The sequence below is a fragment of the Lithobates pipiens genome, unplaced genomic scaffold, assembly GCF_037356315.1.
Source record: "Lithobates pipiens isolate NorthernLeopardFrog02 unplaced genomic scaffold, aLitPip1_a1.2 Scaffold_16, whole genome shotgun sequence".
Lineage (NCBI taxonomy): Eukaryota > Metazoa > Chordata > Amphibia > Anura > Ranidae > Lithobates > Lithobates pipiens.
Window position 1 is genome coordinate 638,887,497 of NW_027507748.1, and position 17,910 is coordinate 638,905,406.

The following is a 17,910-nucleotide window of genomic DNA, read 5'->3' on the forward strand; positions in this document are numbered from 1 at the left end:
CCATGAAAAAACTACTTTAGACAGCAAATAGGAAGATAAGACAAAGTACTACATGTACTTTGCCCCCTGAGGAAAATGATATGTGTGATACCCAATATAGAAGCACTGCACCCCTCGAAGGGTGAAATTAAATACAAGAAACGCAAAATATGTGCTTGGTGGACTTTGCAATACTTTCACGTGGGTGAATCATGTATATCATATACCAAGTGCCTTCCCTTTTTTTTTTTTTTCCTTTATTTTTAAAAGGTCAGCGCCATCTTTTGTTGGACAATTTTATCATATATGTCTGAGAAATGAGCAATCAAAACATTAATATGTATGTTTTATTTGCAGAATTGTTCATACTGTAACAAAAAAGGAGCAACTGTTGGATGTAATAACAGATGGTGCAGGAAAACATACCATTATCTATGTGTGACAAAAGCCAAAGGTATACGCATTAGAGATGAGGACAAAGAACGGTATATGTAAGTCCCATTTATATTTAAATTATATTCTCTAACACATTCTTAAGCTAAACTAAATCTGTTATGAGTGTCTCTTCCTATGGATCCATAGCATAGGGTTATCAATATTACCACTGAGGGAACCTTTCAGCTATTTTAAACTTTTAAAGTGTCATTAAACCCAGACTATGAAAAGTTCTCATTACATGCTATATAACAGAGTATGCATACTCACAAAGCCACAAAAGCATTTGTTTTGCTTAGAGCGAAATATACCTAGTTGATCCTGCCTTCAGCTGTCCTTCCCATCTTTTCTGTGCCCCCGCTGCAACCTGAGATTGTGTACTCTAGCTGTCTCCATATGCTGAGCAAGCTCCAGTTTCAGTTCCCTTGTAAGCTCTTAATTTCCTACTTTTGTTTTTGTTTATCTGTGCAGCCCATGTAACTAAACAGTCACATGTGAGGGCTTATACACAAAGGTAAATTACACCCTCCCTTCTCTTCCATGTCCTCCTATTGCTAAACAATACGGGGGCAGGATATAGTATGCTAATTGAATGAATGAATGAATGAAATACTTGTATAGCTCACAATGCGAACTGAATCGCCTCTAGGCTCACTATGAAACAAAAAAAAAGGTTTACCCGTATATACTCGAGTATAGGCCGACCCAAATATAAGACGAGGCCCCCAATTTACCCCAAAAAAACTGGGAAACTTATTGACTCGTGTATAAGCCGAGGGTGAGACATGCCTGTCCATCCCTGTGTGTGTGTGTCCGTCCATCCCTGTGTGTCCGTCCATCCCTGTGTGTCCGTCCATCCCTGTGTGTGTGTGTCCATCCATCCCTGTGTGTGTGTGTCCATCCATCCATCCCTGTGTGTGTGTGTGTCCATCCATCCATCCCTGTGTGTGTGTGTCTGTGCAGCCTTGTGTGTCCAGCCTACCTGTGTCCCAAGCCTGTGTCCCGAGCCTCCGTCCCGTGCCTCCTCCGTCCCGTGCCTCCGTCGTCCCGTGCCTCCGTCGTCCCGTGCCTCCGACGTCCCGTGCCTCCGACGTCCCGTGCCGTGCCGTGCCTCCGTCGTCCCGTGCCGTGCCTCCGTCACGTGCCTTGCCAGGATCGCCGCTCTTCGTCGGCGCCTCGGCGGCCATTCCTCTTTTCAAAAGCCGCGCCTCCATCTGTGATAGGCGGAACACTCAATTTCCCAGCAGTCTGTGTTCCGCCTATCACGGACATCCTCTCATCCTCGTCCGTAGTACGAGGATGAGCGGATGTCCGTGATAGGCGGACCACTGACTGCTGGGAAATTGAGTGCTCCGCCTATCACTGACGGAGGCGCGGCTTTTGAATGGTAGAATGTCCGCCGTCTGTCTGCTCGACACGCTGATCGAGCAGGCAGACGGCGATGACTCGAGTATAAGCCGAGGGGGGCACTTTCAGCCTCAAAAAAGAGGCTGAAAATCTCGGCTTATACTCGAGTATATACGGTAGTTTATTTCTAAATCAGCATTAAATATATCCAAATGTAATTGCTAATACCTGTAAGGTAAAAAGAGCCTTGGGTGCAAATGCTGTCTGAGCAAAATGAAAGCTAGTGTCAATCATCTTTGACTCTGTCTGCACCATAATAATGCACAAAAAATACACATTTTATGTACAATAAATATTTATAGGGAGAGTTTTCAAACAGGAATGTAATAGGATTTTATAGTAAAGTCCACCAAATGAGTACAATTTAAAACCTGTACAGTTTATTTGTAGAAAAGGTTAAGATCTATATACATACGCAAATTGTAAATGTGTGAAAATAAATAGACAGGAGATAGTGTTGCATTGTACTGAATTCCAAATGCACTTGGGTCTTCTACATGTTTCGCTGAATTGGCTTCTTCAGGAAGTATTAAAGTTCAACAGTACAAACTATATAAAGAAAGTGCATATGGGAAAAAACTTGCATGCTGCTATGTGAAAAAAATAAGCCTAAAAAAAAAGGTGTATGAAAAGACTCAGCTGCAACCACTCAAAAGTGTACTCAAAGCACTAATGCCGTGTATACACGATCAGAAATTCGGCCAGCAAAAGACCGATGAGAGCTTTTGGTCAGAAAATGCGATTGTGTGTATGCTTCGTCAGACTTTTGCTGGCCGAATTTTGGCCAGCAAAGGATTGAGAGCATGTTCTCAATTTTTCGGTCGGAAAAAGTTCCTAATCGAAAATGCGTTTGTGGGTATGCAATTCCGACGCGCAAAAACTCACGCATGCTCAGATTTAACTACGAGATGGAAGCTATTGGCTACTGGCTATTGAACTTCCTTTTTCTAGTCCCATCGTAGGTGTTGTACGTCACTGCGTTCTTGACGGCTGGAATTTGGTGTGACCATGTGTATGCAAGACAGCTTCAGCGAAATCCCATCCGAATTCTGTCGGGAAAACCACCAGAGCTTTTTCCGACCAAAATTCTGATTGTGTGTATGTAGCATAAGTATGCAGAATAAAACAATAAATAATGGTGCGCTTGTTCAATGAATAAATAACACCCAGTAAATATATACTGGTTAGGACGCTCACCTAGCAGAAAAAAGGGTCGCTTGTTTTGAATCCCGACACCATCTGCCTGGAGTTTGCATGCTCTCCCTGTGCCTGCGTGGGTTTCCTCCGGGTACTCCGGTTTCCTCCCGCACTCTAAAGACATGCTGGTAGGTTAATTGGATCCTGTCTAAAAAAATGGCCCTAGTACAGTATGTATGTACGAATGAATGTGTTAGGGACCTTAGGCTGTAAGCTCCTTGAGGGTAGGGACTGATGCGAATGTACAATGTATAAGTAAAACGCTGCGTAAATTGACAGTGCTATATAAGTACCTATAATAAATAAATAAAAAATAAATAAATTACTAATGACTGAAGTCCAAATACAGATTATTAGGTGAAAAAACCCCAAAACAAAGTGCAAAAAATAGTCCAAGTGAAATAATAAAAATAGGTTTGTAAACAAAGTGACTGATTAGTCTATAACTTGATAGAAGGAGACCAAACATCAATCCAACACTGAATAAAACCAAGGAAAGTATTTATAGATTGGCCGCTCACCTCCAGGAATGACCAAAGGTCATATAGGGCTCAACAGATAACAGATGGGGATTCCTGCTGGTACGTCTGTGAAGACACCCTCCAATACCAAGACAAGATGTTACTCCAGATATAATCCTGGGATCAGGACATCATGCGATCACCATTGTATAGTCCCGCAGGTCTAAGCAGGCTCTCTCCAATAAGATTGTGTCTTGTATAGGCGTCACTCAGAGAGAACAAAGACATCCATAGTACAATATTGCCAGCAAAATTAACAAGTTTTATTAAAAAATCTGCTTACATAAGAGTAAGATAACCTCCACAGTTACAAAAAGGAGTAGTGACACACTTGCCTCCTCACCACGCTTCCGTTCTCGATAGCAGTATAGCAGGTGACTGGTATTGAGTAAGAGTCCACTAAATCAATAGTGGCGCATAACAGCATTTGATATTTCTCGTGAAGGTGAGATGATGGTACTATATTCACTGCAGTGTAATAAGCGTGTAAATTGGGAACCGAGAGACCACCGTTGATCTTACGCGTGTATAGAACTTATTTACTAATTCTGGGTCTAGTGGAGCCCCAGACAAATTTAAGAATTTTGCGTTGGTGTATGCGAAAAATATGTAGAGGGACCTAGCAGTTTTGGAATATAGGTCATACGAACCAAGATAATGGGAGATGGGTCCAAGAGGACAGCATGCCTGATAGCTTCCTAAACAAAGGAGGGAAATTGGCCTAACAGAGTCCTGCATAAGTCAGAGTAAGCCTAATCCCCAGATAAGGCAAGGAAGGTACCCTGCTGAAATGAGAAACCATTTTTTAGGGTTGCCAACTCTAAGAGTGGAAGGTTAGTCGACATAGCTTTCGACTTGGTAGGATTAAGGGATAGACCCGAGAATGATGGAAAAGTATCCAAAAGGAAAAACAGGTTTGGAAGGCTGATTTTAGGATTAGGATTAGTTAGGGACAACAAGATATTGTACGCAAATAACTATATCTTATGAAAAGTACCAGATACTTTTACCCCCGTTATGTCTGGGTGAGAATGGATCCCTTCCGCCAGAGTTTCCAATGCCAAGATAAATAAAAGTGGGGACAGTGGACACCCTTGCCGGGTTCCCCTCCTGATGGGGAAGAGAGACGATTCAAAGCCATAGTACTTGACTTTAGCCTGGGGGGGAGGAGTCAAATAATGCCAACGCCCAACACAAGAATGAGGACTGTTATTCGATAAGGCCAAGACAGGGTGTCGAAGGCCATAGTCACATTAAGAGACAAGAACATGGTCACCAAAGATCTACTATGACCTATGTTATTCAGGAGGATATTGATGAAGTGATAAGTCACCCCTTGCAGTATGGAAGCTAGGGGATAGATCATTGTATTTGTTAATTTTTTTTTTTGCAGAATTTTGCCATGGGGGAGGGAGTCTAAAGTTAAAGTCGCAAGCTAAAATCAAACCTCAGAGTAAAGGGAGGGTTATAACCTCAGCCATTTTCTTTTATTCCCATCTGTGTACTATTGGGAAGATTTCCCTTTACTTTCTTCTGCCCATAGCCACAACAGGAAGTGAGAGGAAATCCCTCCAAAGTGAGGGAATCTCTGGTTGTCACCAGAAATAGCAACCTCATTAAAAGATTTCCCATCCATTATCATAGCTCCAAACTGTCTCTATTCTGGAGGAAATTTTAGATTTTCTTTCACTCGTCCATGGGATGTGGATCACAGAAGTAATTCCCCCGGGATGACTGGAGGGACCCAGTGCTTCCTGATTTAAATGGGTCTACATGATGTGGCCATAAGCTGGGAAGGCAAAGAGTCCACGGTGTCAGTGCCCACTGGCAGTTGGTAATCCCAGAAGTGCCCCAGTATCATTTGAGTATGGGAAACCCACTGTGAGAGCATATGGCCAAAGCATTTAAGCTTTTTTTTCTGCACTGTGCCTCTTTGGCCTTTTGGATAAGTCCAGGGCAATTTTTGTTACCAGGCTACTGGGCCCAGCCTATGCACCTGTATTGTAACTTATTTGTATAATACATTTTTTCTTCACCTTTGTTTGTGTTTCTTTTTCTCACTAGGATGGAAGGTGGGGGCCCTCAGGCCTACCCTGAAATCTAGGGAGCAAATGTGTGGCCATTAATTTTCTTCCTCTCATGAACCGGGGTGGTCTCTGTTTGGGGAAGCCTCTCACCTAGTACTCATTGGTTGGCCTTGGCTGATCTTGAGGCGTTTTGGTTAGGAGGTCCAAGTTGAGCCTTGCCCCAGGGGGTCAGGATAGAGCCTTACTTCTTCGGAAGGTGGACTAAAGACACGTCCTTAAAGGAGTTGTAAAGGCAAAAAGTTTTTTTTATCTTAATGCACTCTATGCATTAAGATAAAAAAGCTTCTGTGTGTAGCAGCCTCCCCAGCACCTCATCGGCACCCCCCTATATAGGGGGTGCCTCCCCAGCACCCCCTAATACTACCCTGAGCCCCATCTCTCTTCAGCGAAGTCCATGATTCCTTTGGCTGTCTGGGACTTTCCTCCTGTGTCTGTCAATCAGTCAGTTAGCAAATCGAGAGAGAGAAGGTGGGTCAGGGTTCCATGTCTGAATGGATACATGGAGCTCTGACTCGGCTTGGGTGCCCTATAGCAAGCTCCTGGTCTATGGGGGCACTCGTTAGGAGGGAAGAGCCAGGAGCAGCGAAGAGAAGGATCCAGACTGCTCTGTGCAAAACCAACTGCACAGAGAAGGTAAGTATAACATATTTGTTATATTTCTTTTTAAAAAAGCAAGTCTTTACAATCACTTTAAGTGCGTTTTTTTTGTGTGTTTTTTTCACATGCACTTTTTTGTGTTTAGTATTTGCACACCACCGCTGGTTCAAGAAAAAAAAAAACTTTAATAAACAGACCTTGTCTGTAGTACAGGTGTCGTAAAGTGATACTAAAGGAAAAAAATATATTTATGGTATGGAGCCCTCTGACCGATACGGTTAAGGATGACAAACAAGGTTAACATAAACTCGCTTACTTGAAATGGACCTGAAAGTGTGCCCTGGTCTAACGTACGGTATACCAAAATAAGGGGGCATACCTTAGATAGAAAGTGGGTGATAAATGAAATGAATATGAATGGGGAGAAAAGAGTACTCTCATGAGGAGTATGATGCTTGAGAAATGCCCTGAAAAGGGGGATGGGTGGGTGGGTATCGCGCACCGGAACCGACGAGGAGGACAGGCGAATGGGCTGGTTATATATTCCACCGGGCTCCTCCCATAATTTCAGGCCAGCATACTGGCCTTTCTATTTATGGTATGGAGCCCTCTGACCGATACGGTTAAGGATGACAAACAAGGTTAACATAAACTCGCTTACTTGAAATGGACCTGAAAGTGTGCCCTGGTCTAACGTACGGTATACCAAAATAAGGGGGCAAAATCATTCAGGTAGGGGTTGTATTTTATTGATCCAAGTTTGTTACTGGGTGTGCTCGACAAAGGCCTGGGTCATCTCCGCTTGCGGATTGGGTATGTAGCGGGCGAAACAGGTGGACCTCCATCTGCCCCACTTCTTGATAATGTGAGTAGGACAGAGGTGAAGGACACCCGGGAGTATCCTGACACGTTGCACCGGGCAGCGTTCAGAGGTTTAGTGAGAAATGGCAGAAGAGGACTAACTCCTGGTTGATCAGCCAAAAGGGGCCGACAGGCGCGTGAAAATGGCGACCGGGTACCGACGGTTGTTGGACTTATAGCGGTGTATGTCCGAACCCGAGCCAAGCTGCTGCGTCTTGGAGACTGCTAAGTGTAAGGCGAAATGGTCTTTGTATCGGACCATGTGGTGCTGGTACAGCATGCGTGCCGTGAGGCTACAACAAGTAAACTTGCTTGGCCGTAAGAAGCCGGGGAAGGCGAGGTGTATGGCTGCTTGTAAATGACACCAACGTGGAGACCGAAAAGGTGAAGTAGCCAGGAAGTCTGACGTATTTCTAAACGTCTCCTGTGATAGGCGGTCGTTTTGGTGCCGGTCATCGGCTGGCGCTTCCTGGATACCGCGCGTAACAGCCCGAACGGCGTGGTAAAATAGGAAGGGTACGGTAGGGTCCTGGAGGGACGTAAGATGTTGTACACCGGTCATGTATAGCCGGATCGTATTAAAGGATGACGCCAACTGCGAGTGGCAGTAGGAAATGAAGGCTGTGACTTGCTTGACACGGGACGTCTCTGTACTGTGACACGTGACGAAGTTGGTTAAAGGCCCTCAAGGCTGATTGATAGGCCTTGAGGGTATTGCGGGAAAGGGAGTGATCAAACGAGTTGGGTAGCCGCTAGGAGGTGAGGGGCTAACCCAGGGTCAGTTGAGACCAGTCCGGGATAGCTGCTGATGTTGGTCCGGCTCCGGGTACCTGAATGAAAACGCGACAAGGTTAAAGCGGGAGAGGGCGTCCGCTGCCTGATTGAACTTACCGGGGATAAAGGAAGAATGGATGTTGAACTGAAACAACAACAAGAGCTGGACCAGTTGACGTAGGAAGTACATACCACCAGAGAGGGCGCCTTGGCGCAGCCAGGAATTGCCAGTAACTGGGGAGGCCAGGGAGCTGCGAGCCAGAGGTGGCCAAAAATCAGCGGCAAGCCCGTGGAGGCCGCTGCGTCAGTCATCACCTGGGGAGAAAGGGAAGACGCGAAGGGAATGAACAGAGAGACGTCACTCCCAGACGATAGGAATTCCTCCCGCATAGCAAGGACTGCTATTGCCGCGGGGACCCGGCTGAGGACTTGCTCCGGATCCTGTGAGAGAGACAGTAAGACCAATCGGCGTGACACAGAGGCGCGACCCCTGAGGGATGACGTGCATAGGGACGCTCGACATGCCGTGAAGGGACTGTAGGTGTCTTTTGGATGACTAAACTGGGGAATATGCGAGGGTATTATATGTCCGTAAAGATGGCAGTTGTAATGGGCGAGCATTGGCCGAAGATTATGGGCTGATGCCTCTGGACGCATCGTAGTGGGGATCTTGCTGTATGGGCTGTAACAACAGATGGTTCTCCGAGCATTGTAAGAATAAGAAATGTTGAACGCTGGCTAGAAATAGCCTGGGCGTGCTACGGAAGAAGCCAGTCGCGTGTGACAACATGATCCTGGTGCGGACGGAGGTTGAACTCAACTGTCCCAAGGAAGAGACAGCCGGACAGGCGACAGTGAGTGGCTTGTAAGAAAGGCCACAGGAGACGAGTGGCCAATTAAGTGCTGCTGAAAATGAGGTGTAGCCAGTTAGCGTACCACTGAGAACGTGCTTGCAACAAACGATTGCAAGAAGTTATGCTAAGTCGCGAGCCTTGGCATGACTAAAGGTTGTGTTTGTACGTGTGCTTGCGACAATTGCCCGGGAGTTTGTCGGAGGAGATGTGTACGTGGTGACTGCGAGCAATTCGCGTTCCGCATGTGCACTGCGAAGACTGCGGGAGTTATGCTTGCATGTATGTTAGGACGCGTGCTTGCGACGGTTGCAAGATGTTACTCAGTATGCGTGCTTACCATGATTGCAAGATGTTATGCTAGGACGCGTACTTGCGACGGTTGCAAGATGTTACCCAGGATGCGTGCTTGCCATGATTTGCAAGATGTTATGCTAGGACGCGTGCCTGCAGCGATTGCAAGGATTTACAGTAGGCTTCGTGGGTAGCCAGGCCGGAAAAGACAGAAGTCCATCCGGTCCAACCACAATTGAAATAATAAGGTATCACACCACCCGACACCCCAATTCTACGCCCGCAGCTGATCCAGAGGAAGGCAAAAAACCCCAACAGAGCATGGCCAATTTGCTACAGTAGGGGAAAAAATTCCTTCCTGACCCCTCGAGAGGCAATCGGATTTTCCCTGGATCAACTATGCCTATAAGTATAAGTACCCTGTAATACAACGAACATTTAGGAAGGTATCCAGGCTTCCCCCAAAGCAACCTATTGAGCAGGCAGAAGTGCCTGCCAGCAATGATTGCCATAAGTTGAGCCCGGACATCAGCTTGCAATGATCGCAAGAGGCTTATGCTTGAATGCGTGCTTGTCATGACTGCAAGAGGTCTACGCTCGAATGCGTGCTTGCAACGATCGCTAGAGGTGTATGCTCGAATGCGGCGACGATTGAAAAAGGTCTATGCTCGAATGCGTGCTTGCAACGATTGCAAGAGGTTTATGCTCGAAAGCGTGCTTGCAACGATAGCAAGAGGTTTGTGCTCGAATGCGTGCTTGCAACGACCGCAAGAGGTTTATGCTCGAATGCGTGCTTGCAACGACTGCAAGAGCTCTATGCACGAACGCGTGCTTGTAATGAGTGCAAGAGGTCTAGGCTCGAATGCGTGCTTGCGAGGACTGCAAGAGGTCTATGCTCGAATGCGTGCTTGTAATGAGTGCAAGAAGTCTAGGCTCGAATGCGTGCTTGCGACGACTGCCAGAGGTCTCTGCTCGTATGCGTGCTGGTACAATGATTGCGATTAGTCTATCTCTGGATGCGTGCTTGCAACGACTGCAAGAAGTCTGCGCTTGGATGTGTATTTACGACGATTGCAGGAAGTCTGCGCTTGAATGTGGAGAAAAACAACGTAACACGCCTAAACGAAGCTGTTTTCCTTTTGAGGCAACTTTATAATGAAATGAGGCCGAGGAGCAAGGCCCCCCTGGTAGGCATCCAGACCGCATGTGATAGTGAGATGAGAGAAGCTGCCATGACAGAGATCCGGATCGCCATGCCACAACTTTGCGACTGAGCACGAAACGGATTCTGGAGCATGTACTGAAATGAGGCCGTTCCTGGGGCACGCCGAGACGAATTTGGTACACCGAAGTGACTATTCGTACCGGAACGTGATAAGGTGAAATGAAATGAAAACCCATGACAAAGACAAGAATCAGAGGACGAGGCCCTTGAACCAAACGGATGAATCCTGTCCTTGGAGCATGTACTGAAATGAGGCCATTCCTGGGGCACGCCGGGATGAATTTGGTACACAGATGTGACTATTCGTACCGGAACGTGATAGGTGAAATGAAATGAAACCCATGACAAAGACAAGAATCGGAGGACGAGCCCTTGAACCAAACAGATGAGTCCTGTCCTTGGAGCATGTACTGAAATGAGGCGTAACAGCTGGGCGCACCGGAACGAATCGGTGCATAAATAAATGCGACAGGATTCGAATCGGAGCGTAATAAGTGACCGAAATGATATGCCATGACAGAGATAAGATTCAACGACTGGACTGATGGTTACAACAAAGAATCCGACTCTGGAGCATGTACTGAAATGAGGCGTAGCAGCTGGGCACACCAGAACAAATCGGTGCATAAAAGAATGCGACAGGATTCGAATTGGAGCGTAATAAGTGACAGAAATGATATCCCATGACAGAGACAAGATTCAACGCCTGGACTAATGGTAACAATAAAGAATCCGTCTCTGGAGCATGTACTGAAATGAGGCGTAGCAGCTGGGCACACCAGAACGAATCGGTGCATAAAGAATGCGACAGGATTCGAACTGGAGTGTAATAAGTGACAGAAATGATATCCCATGACAGAGACAGGATTCAACGACTGGACTGTAGGTTACAAAGAATCCGTCTCTGGAGCATGTACCGAAATGAGGCGTAGCAGCTGGGCACACCAAGACGAATCGGTGCATAAGAGAATGCGACAGGATTCGATTTGGAGCGTAATAAGTGACAGAAATGATATGCCATGACAAAGACAAAAATCAGGGATCGTGCGTGAACCTGCGAGTGATTCAGTCTCTGGAGCATGTACAGAAATGAGGCCAAACCCTGGGGAACTCCAAAGCGAATCGGTGCACCAGAGGTGCAACAGGATTCGCGCCGGAGCGCGACTAGTGACAGAAATGATTCGAAATGGAAGAAATGACTGGGAGTGAAATGAATTGGAATGAGATCGAATAAAATACATAACATAACTGCATGAATGAAGGGATATTCGAATTGAAGCAGGGCAAGCGAAACGTGCGGACTGCTTGCCTTGTCGTAACAAGCAGTTGGCTGTGAGTCGAACGATTCGACCGATACTAATAGAAATGCTCGGGCAGTCAAACGGTTTCGAATGCCGTACCTGCGAATGAATCGCCTGACGTGGCGTAATCGAACGTGTCGAAAAAGTGATAACGACTGCATCGAAAGTAGAAAACAGCGACATGCGTACGAGGGCCACAGAAAACATTCGATTTGAAAGCAGCGAGCGGCTCGTGAGTACAGGGAATGTTGACGGTACATCGAATACATGAATTGAAAAAGGGGGTGCCGAAGCCCTACCTGCGACAGCCAGCCCGACGTGCAACGACAAATTCGATGGGTACGGCTACACTCCGACGGCGAAACCGACGGACGCTGCTGAACGAGAAGACGAGCTGTCAAGACGGGGACGAAAAATGCGGGAACTGACGAACGGGCTCACTGCGTCTGGTCTGAATGGCCGGCGCTTGATACCTGACGTATCGGGTATCGCGCACCGGAACCGACGAGGAGGACAGGCGAATGGGCTGGTTATATATTCCACCGGGCTCCTCCCATAATTTCAGGCCAGCATACTGGCCTTTCTATATATATAACAGATACATAAATGCTTACCTGCTCTGTGTAATATTTTTGACAGAGCAGCCTCAATCCTCTTCTTTTCAGGTCTTCTGCCAGCACTCTGGGTCCCCCCCCCTCTGAGTGCACCCATAGCAAGGCATTTGCTATAGGGACACTCATGTATGCTCACTCCCAAGCCCTGCTCTGTGTGTCCACCCTCCACTCCCTCCTTATTGGCTGCGATTGACAGCAGTGGGAGCCAATGGCTTTCGCTGCTGTGTCTGAAGCAATGAGAAGGGGGAGAGCAGCTGCTCTCGTGTACATCGCTGGATCGAGACAGGTAGGTATTGGGAGAGGGGTTGAGGGCAGCTGCACACAGAAGGTTTTTTTCCTTCAGGCATAGAATGCCTGAAGGTAAAAAACCTTCAGCCTTTATAACCAATATAACTTTTTAAACAGAATGCTTTACATGGCTGGATATAGTCCATGCTCATTTATGCTCATATTAGTTTCCCCTATTCTAAACTGGCATTTATATAAATGATTTGTTAATCAAATACTTTATTTCTCTTTACAGTGCCTATTGTTATAAACATGCAAGAAAAGATCAATTTGCAAAAGGTAAGTTAAGTTTATAAACGGTGCACCAGAAAACATGCATAGACCAACAATGCACCTCATTCCCGGCTGTGACCTGAGTTGTGTTTGGACACATCATATCATAGGCACAATGTACAGAGACAGTCAGATTGGCTCTGTAACTTGTGTTCACTGTGAAGCATAGCCATAGGAATGTAAACTCCTCCAGTGTTTACAAAACTTTAGCCCTTTGTTAAAGGTAAAGAAATGAAAGGTAAATGTAAGAAATGCCCAATTTATTGTCTTTTCTTTTATATATTAAATATAAAAAAACAGTAGTTATTAAATACCATCAAAAGAGTGCCTGTCTAAAAAATAATGTAAAATTAATTTAGGTACAGATATGCATGAGTGAAAAATGGCCTAGTAATGATGGCGTATACGAGGTGTGACTAAAAAGTTTGGTGAATGGTCTTATATCTCAACGGCAACATGGGCCAGTCATGCACACATGCACATAGCTATCCAGAGATACGTTGAGAAGTGCCACCTAGCGTGCAGTACATGTGACCACCAGGGTAAACCCTCTGCAGGCAATCAATCGTAGTCAGTGTAAGAGGTAGGGTCACAGTGCAATGGGGAAACGAGTGAACATCAAGTTCTGCTACAAATTGGGGAAAATGGCAACAGAGATGTATGAAATGATGGTGCAAGTGCACGGGATGGAAGCTGTGAGCAGAAAATTTGTTTACGACTGGTTCAAACGCATTTGTGACGGGAAACAAATGACTGAGGATGAGCCACGTTTGGGTCGGCCATCAACATACAGAACCCCAGACGTGAAAGAGCAAGTGTGACAAATGCTAGCACGAGATTGGCAACAGACTCTACGATTGATGATCATCAATGAAGAAATGGGTAAGCGGAAGATCTGTTCCTGGTTTGTGCCACAAAAGCTGACAGACAAAAAGAAAACACAATAGATGAAAACCTCTGGAGATTTCATTACCATATGTGACCAGGATCCATCCTTTTTTCGAACCATCTTCACAGGGGATGAGACCTAGTGCTAGCAGTTTGTTTTGGAATCCAAGCAGCAATCGATGGAATGATGTTCACTGTCTTCCACACAACCCAAAAAGAGTCGCCAGCAAAAGTCCAAGGTCAAGACAATGTTTTTTCCGACGTGGTGGCAATCTAAAAATGCATGACAGAGATTCTGTAATCGATTCCTAAAGAGGCCTTTGCTGACAGTTTCCAGAAGCTTTATGTTTGTTGCCAAAGTGTGTTGTGAAGGATGGTGATTATTTTGAAGGCGAATAAAGGTAATTTGTTTGTATCTTCTGTTTTTTTTTGCTTTCTAATACTATTCACCAAACTTTTTAGACACACCTCATATGTACGGTAAAGTAGTAATCAAGTAGTTAATAAACTTTGTCCTCCTGTTATCACACCCAGGATTTTTTTCATTTTGCATAAATAGCTGTTTTGCACGTGTTTTTGGCTCAGTCATGTGGCGTGTACGGTCCTTTTCCTCCTCATATGTCCTCACTGGGGGATTATCCTGAATTCTGCATAGATCGCACACTAGTAATCACATGGCACTTTTTTTCTGCAGTGTTCACATATGAGTTCAGAATGGTCCTGGGCTCCATTCTCTGCAGGAGGTGGGTTAAATGACCCTTGCCCAGAAGAGGACCCCACTGAACCTCAGAGCAGTTGGTCTAGGGAGGGACACCATGTGCTGTGGCTAGAGCTACTTTTTTGTGCTGGGAAATAGTTTGATTTAATCAGGAATTGGGCTTTACCGGATAGAGTGGTGTCTCCACCATGCCTGGAAAATTAAGGTACAGTGATAATTATTAAGCTCTGCTCATTTCTATCAGCATGTTTTCTACCAGCAGAGCCTGATGAGCTCTGCCCATTCCTCTTTCAGTCTGTGTACTGATGTACAAGGGTGGACGAGGTTAATATTTTGTCCAGGCTTTCAAGTAAATTCTCTATTTTAGGTTGAAGAAACGACTGAACATGTGATCTTTAGGGTAATTTCACACAGGGTGCTGTTCTTCAGTCCTGAATCTGGACTATACAGGACAGATGTCAGTTTTGTGACATCCATACCTATTCAGTTTGTGTTCGTATTTTGAAAGAGGACTAAAGGACCTGTGATGGTATTATGGCCAGCCAGATGTAAACAAACTTGTGCCAATTGACATCAGGCTACTTTTGATACGTCATATTTATTTATGGAAAAATAGATTTCTTTGGGGGGTTTTCACAGATGGACTTGGCGGTCGGTGAATGTAAACAGACACAAGTTCCAAATAGCTGCATGGAGCTTCTGATCAGGGCCACCTGAAAAACCGACAGGCAGATTAGATTGGAAAGCCCATGTGAAAGGGGCCCTAGAAAACAATTCCACATTTTTGGAGAAAATGATCATTGCAGAGATTTTAATAAACTTTGTTGTCCAATTCCTAGCTTTTGTTCTTTTGAAGAAATAGTGCTTTGTTTCTCTGTGTCCATGTGCAATGAGAAAGGTGACAGGAAAGTGAGACCCGTAGGAGAGTATGGACGGAGGGGCTGCATGACTAGGGGGAGGAACAGGGTCATTTATCAGTCAGCTAGGTTAGTGTTGGGGGCAACACTTACACCCTTGTTGGGGGTAGCTCTTACATGATTGGTGGTCGAAGTTAGAAGGGGCAGGGTCCAGAGGAGGGAGTCGGGTGGATGGGGAGGTGGATACAGCATTCCAGGGATTAGGAGGATGAGACAGCTTCCCACCCTCCCGCCCTGGGGATAGGAGTTAGAGCACTAGAAAGATGGGGGGAGTATTGGTGTCAGTAGGGTTAAGTCATTTTGTTATTGTTGACGTGCCTTGTTTTAAAAAAAAAAAAAAAAAAAACATTGGATATGGGTATAATTATTGAATGATGTATATTGCTCAATTTTGTCACAGCAGTCGGCGGTTTAAGGGATCTGTGTGGAATTACATGGTTACAGGATTAGTGGGGCCCATCTAAGGTATGGCGCTTACACTTGGTTAGCAGTGGTTCTCCCAGAAGCTGGGTCCCCTGGTGTAAGGTTATATGGACGTATGTGTGATGTCAGAGAGTCCTCGAGCCGGTTGGGGCACAGCTGAGGACATAGACCAGTGATGGCAAACCTTGGCACCCCAAATGTTTTGGAACTACATTTCCCATGATGCTCATGCACTCTGCAGTGTAGTTGGGCATCATGGGAAATGTAGTTCCAAAACATCTGGGGTGCCAAGGTTCGCCATCACTGACATAGACCATTACAGTTATAAATTGTGCCTTAAAAGACCCCCAAAGACCTCTTGTTGTTACGGGTATGTTTTACATGTTTTAAGTGATGTTATTTTATTCTTTGGTTAAAAAAATTTGGCTGCTGTGGCCATATAAAACCCATGTCACGCAGTCTGTGTCTTTAATTTAATGATAAGGACCGAGGTTGACAAATCCTGTAGTCCTGTAGTCATGTGTATGAGCACCGCTGTAGGTCAGTCTCCCATCGCTACCTCCACTAACACACCAACCAGGTGCAGGGGCCATCTATACTTAGCGTGAAAAAAACATTATCTGGTGATGCTCTTCCTCTCTATTTGTGTTTTTGGAATTGTTTTTATGAACTTCATCGAACCCTATGGACTAAGACTGGGATACTGTTAAACTTCATGTGCGTGTAAAGGCAGGCTCCCCAATACTTTTGGAAATATAGTGTATATGATGGTAAAAACTATAATGTTGTTGTGTTTAACAGAAATTTTAAAGGGTAAGTTCACCTTTACAGAAAATCTATAAGGTGAACTTACACTGGACCCCCCCCCCCCCCGGTCCCGCTGTACCTAAGGCCGGCAATCACCCGCTAGGAGACATCGGGTCGGCGCTTCACCGATTCGGGGATTTGGGGGTCCAGGGGTTTACAGATTTTCTGTAAAGTTGAACTTACACTTTAAATTTAATCCAATGGCATGCATACTTTCTGAAAGTAAAATGTAAAATTTTGTGGGCTCCTTGAGGGTAGGGACCAATGTGAGTGTGCAGGGATAGGGATAATTGTAGACACTCACCAAGGTTGAACTGGATGGACTGGTGTCTTTATTCAACCTTCCTAACTATGAAACTATGAAACTATGAATAAGGATGGGTTTATATACTGTATTTCTTTGTTAACAATGATCCTGCAAGATGTAAGAAAACAATGATAGCCTATATTTATTAATAACTGTGATCAGTGTTTGGCTAGGTAACCAGAGAGACTGATAATGATCCACAATGTGCGAAGTGTAAAAATCTAGTAGAACCCTGATATATGTAATAAAACAATTGCAATTACTTATCATTATTTTATATAGGCAGAATGTACATTTTGAACAACAAAAACTGTTTGTGTATTTTTACTTTCAGACGCTCAGTTGAATAATGGTGCTGAAACATCTGAAACATTCATACCACCAGGCTGCTCAAACAAAGCACGTAAAAACAAAACACTGGTAAATAAAATAAAAATTTGAGTACTTGTTTGTCACTGTATTATGTTCAGATAAACCTTTTTAAACAATAAGTCATGGTCAGCAAGGGAGTGGTTAAAAACTGGATGTTGATCTCTGGTTTTACCAACTGCCCACCTATAAGATAACATGCAACTTAAGCTGGCCATACATTATACAATTTTCTTATTAGATTTCCATTAGATTCACCTTCAACTATGTTGTACAAGGGCCTGCTTGATTGCATACAAATTGAAAACGTTTAGGTTTGACATCATATTATATGGTTTTGGTAAATCTAAAGAAAAATTGTACAAGAAAAGTGTATAATGTGCCTTACACATACTGTGGCTATAATGCCTGCTTTGCAGCAAATTTAGCTCAACTCGTTGAGTTTGACAGGTGGCGCTACCTATCAAACTTACCCGTTGAAGACAATGTGACCATACTGCAACCGCAAGCCAAATGTTGGCTCAAGGTTGCAGTGTAGTATTTCAATACAAAACCCAGCTGCGCCTGGGAAAAAAAACAAAAAACAGGCCTTTAGGAGACAGCAGGATCACCTTCTAAATGTCTGGAAGTCGCAGCTATAACGACCCCTGAAAAGTGATCTACCACTGATCACTTTTCAGAAGGGTGGTAAAGACTTCAGCCCACCCATATGAAGCCTGAGTGTATTTTCAAAATGAAAATAAATGTTAAAAAGCATGGTAAACTTGGTGATACCAG

The 17,910-nt window shown here is 44.9% G+C and overlaps 1 protein-coding gene across 7 annotated transcripts in view; it reads left to right on the forward strand.

Annotated features, from left to right (window-relative positions):
- The window catches only part of LOC143984009 (uncharacterized), a 204,637-nt gene that overhangs the window by 22,380 nt on the left and 164,347 nt on the right, over positions 1 to 17,910 (forward strand). For 6 of the 7 annotated variants that reach the window (XM_077484255.1, XM_077484259.1, XM_077484257.1 and 3 more), the window contains 3 exons: positions 337 to 470; positions 12,667 to 12,710; positions 17,099 to 17,182. In XM_077484255.1, coding sequence (XP_077340381.1) covers positions 337 to 470; positions 12,667 to 12,710; positions 17,099 to 17,182 — 262 coding nt within the window. Of the gene's footprint in view, positions 1 to 336; positions 471 to 12,666; positions 12,711 to 17,098; positions 17,185 to 17,910 lie in introns of all 7 variants that reach the window. The other variant, XM_077484256.1, reaches the window with a different exon arrangement.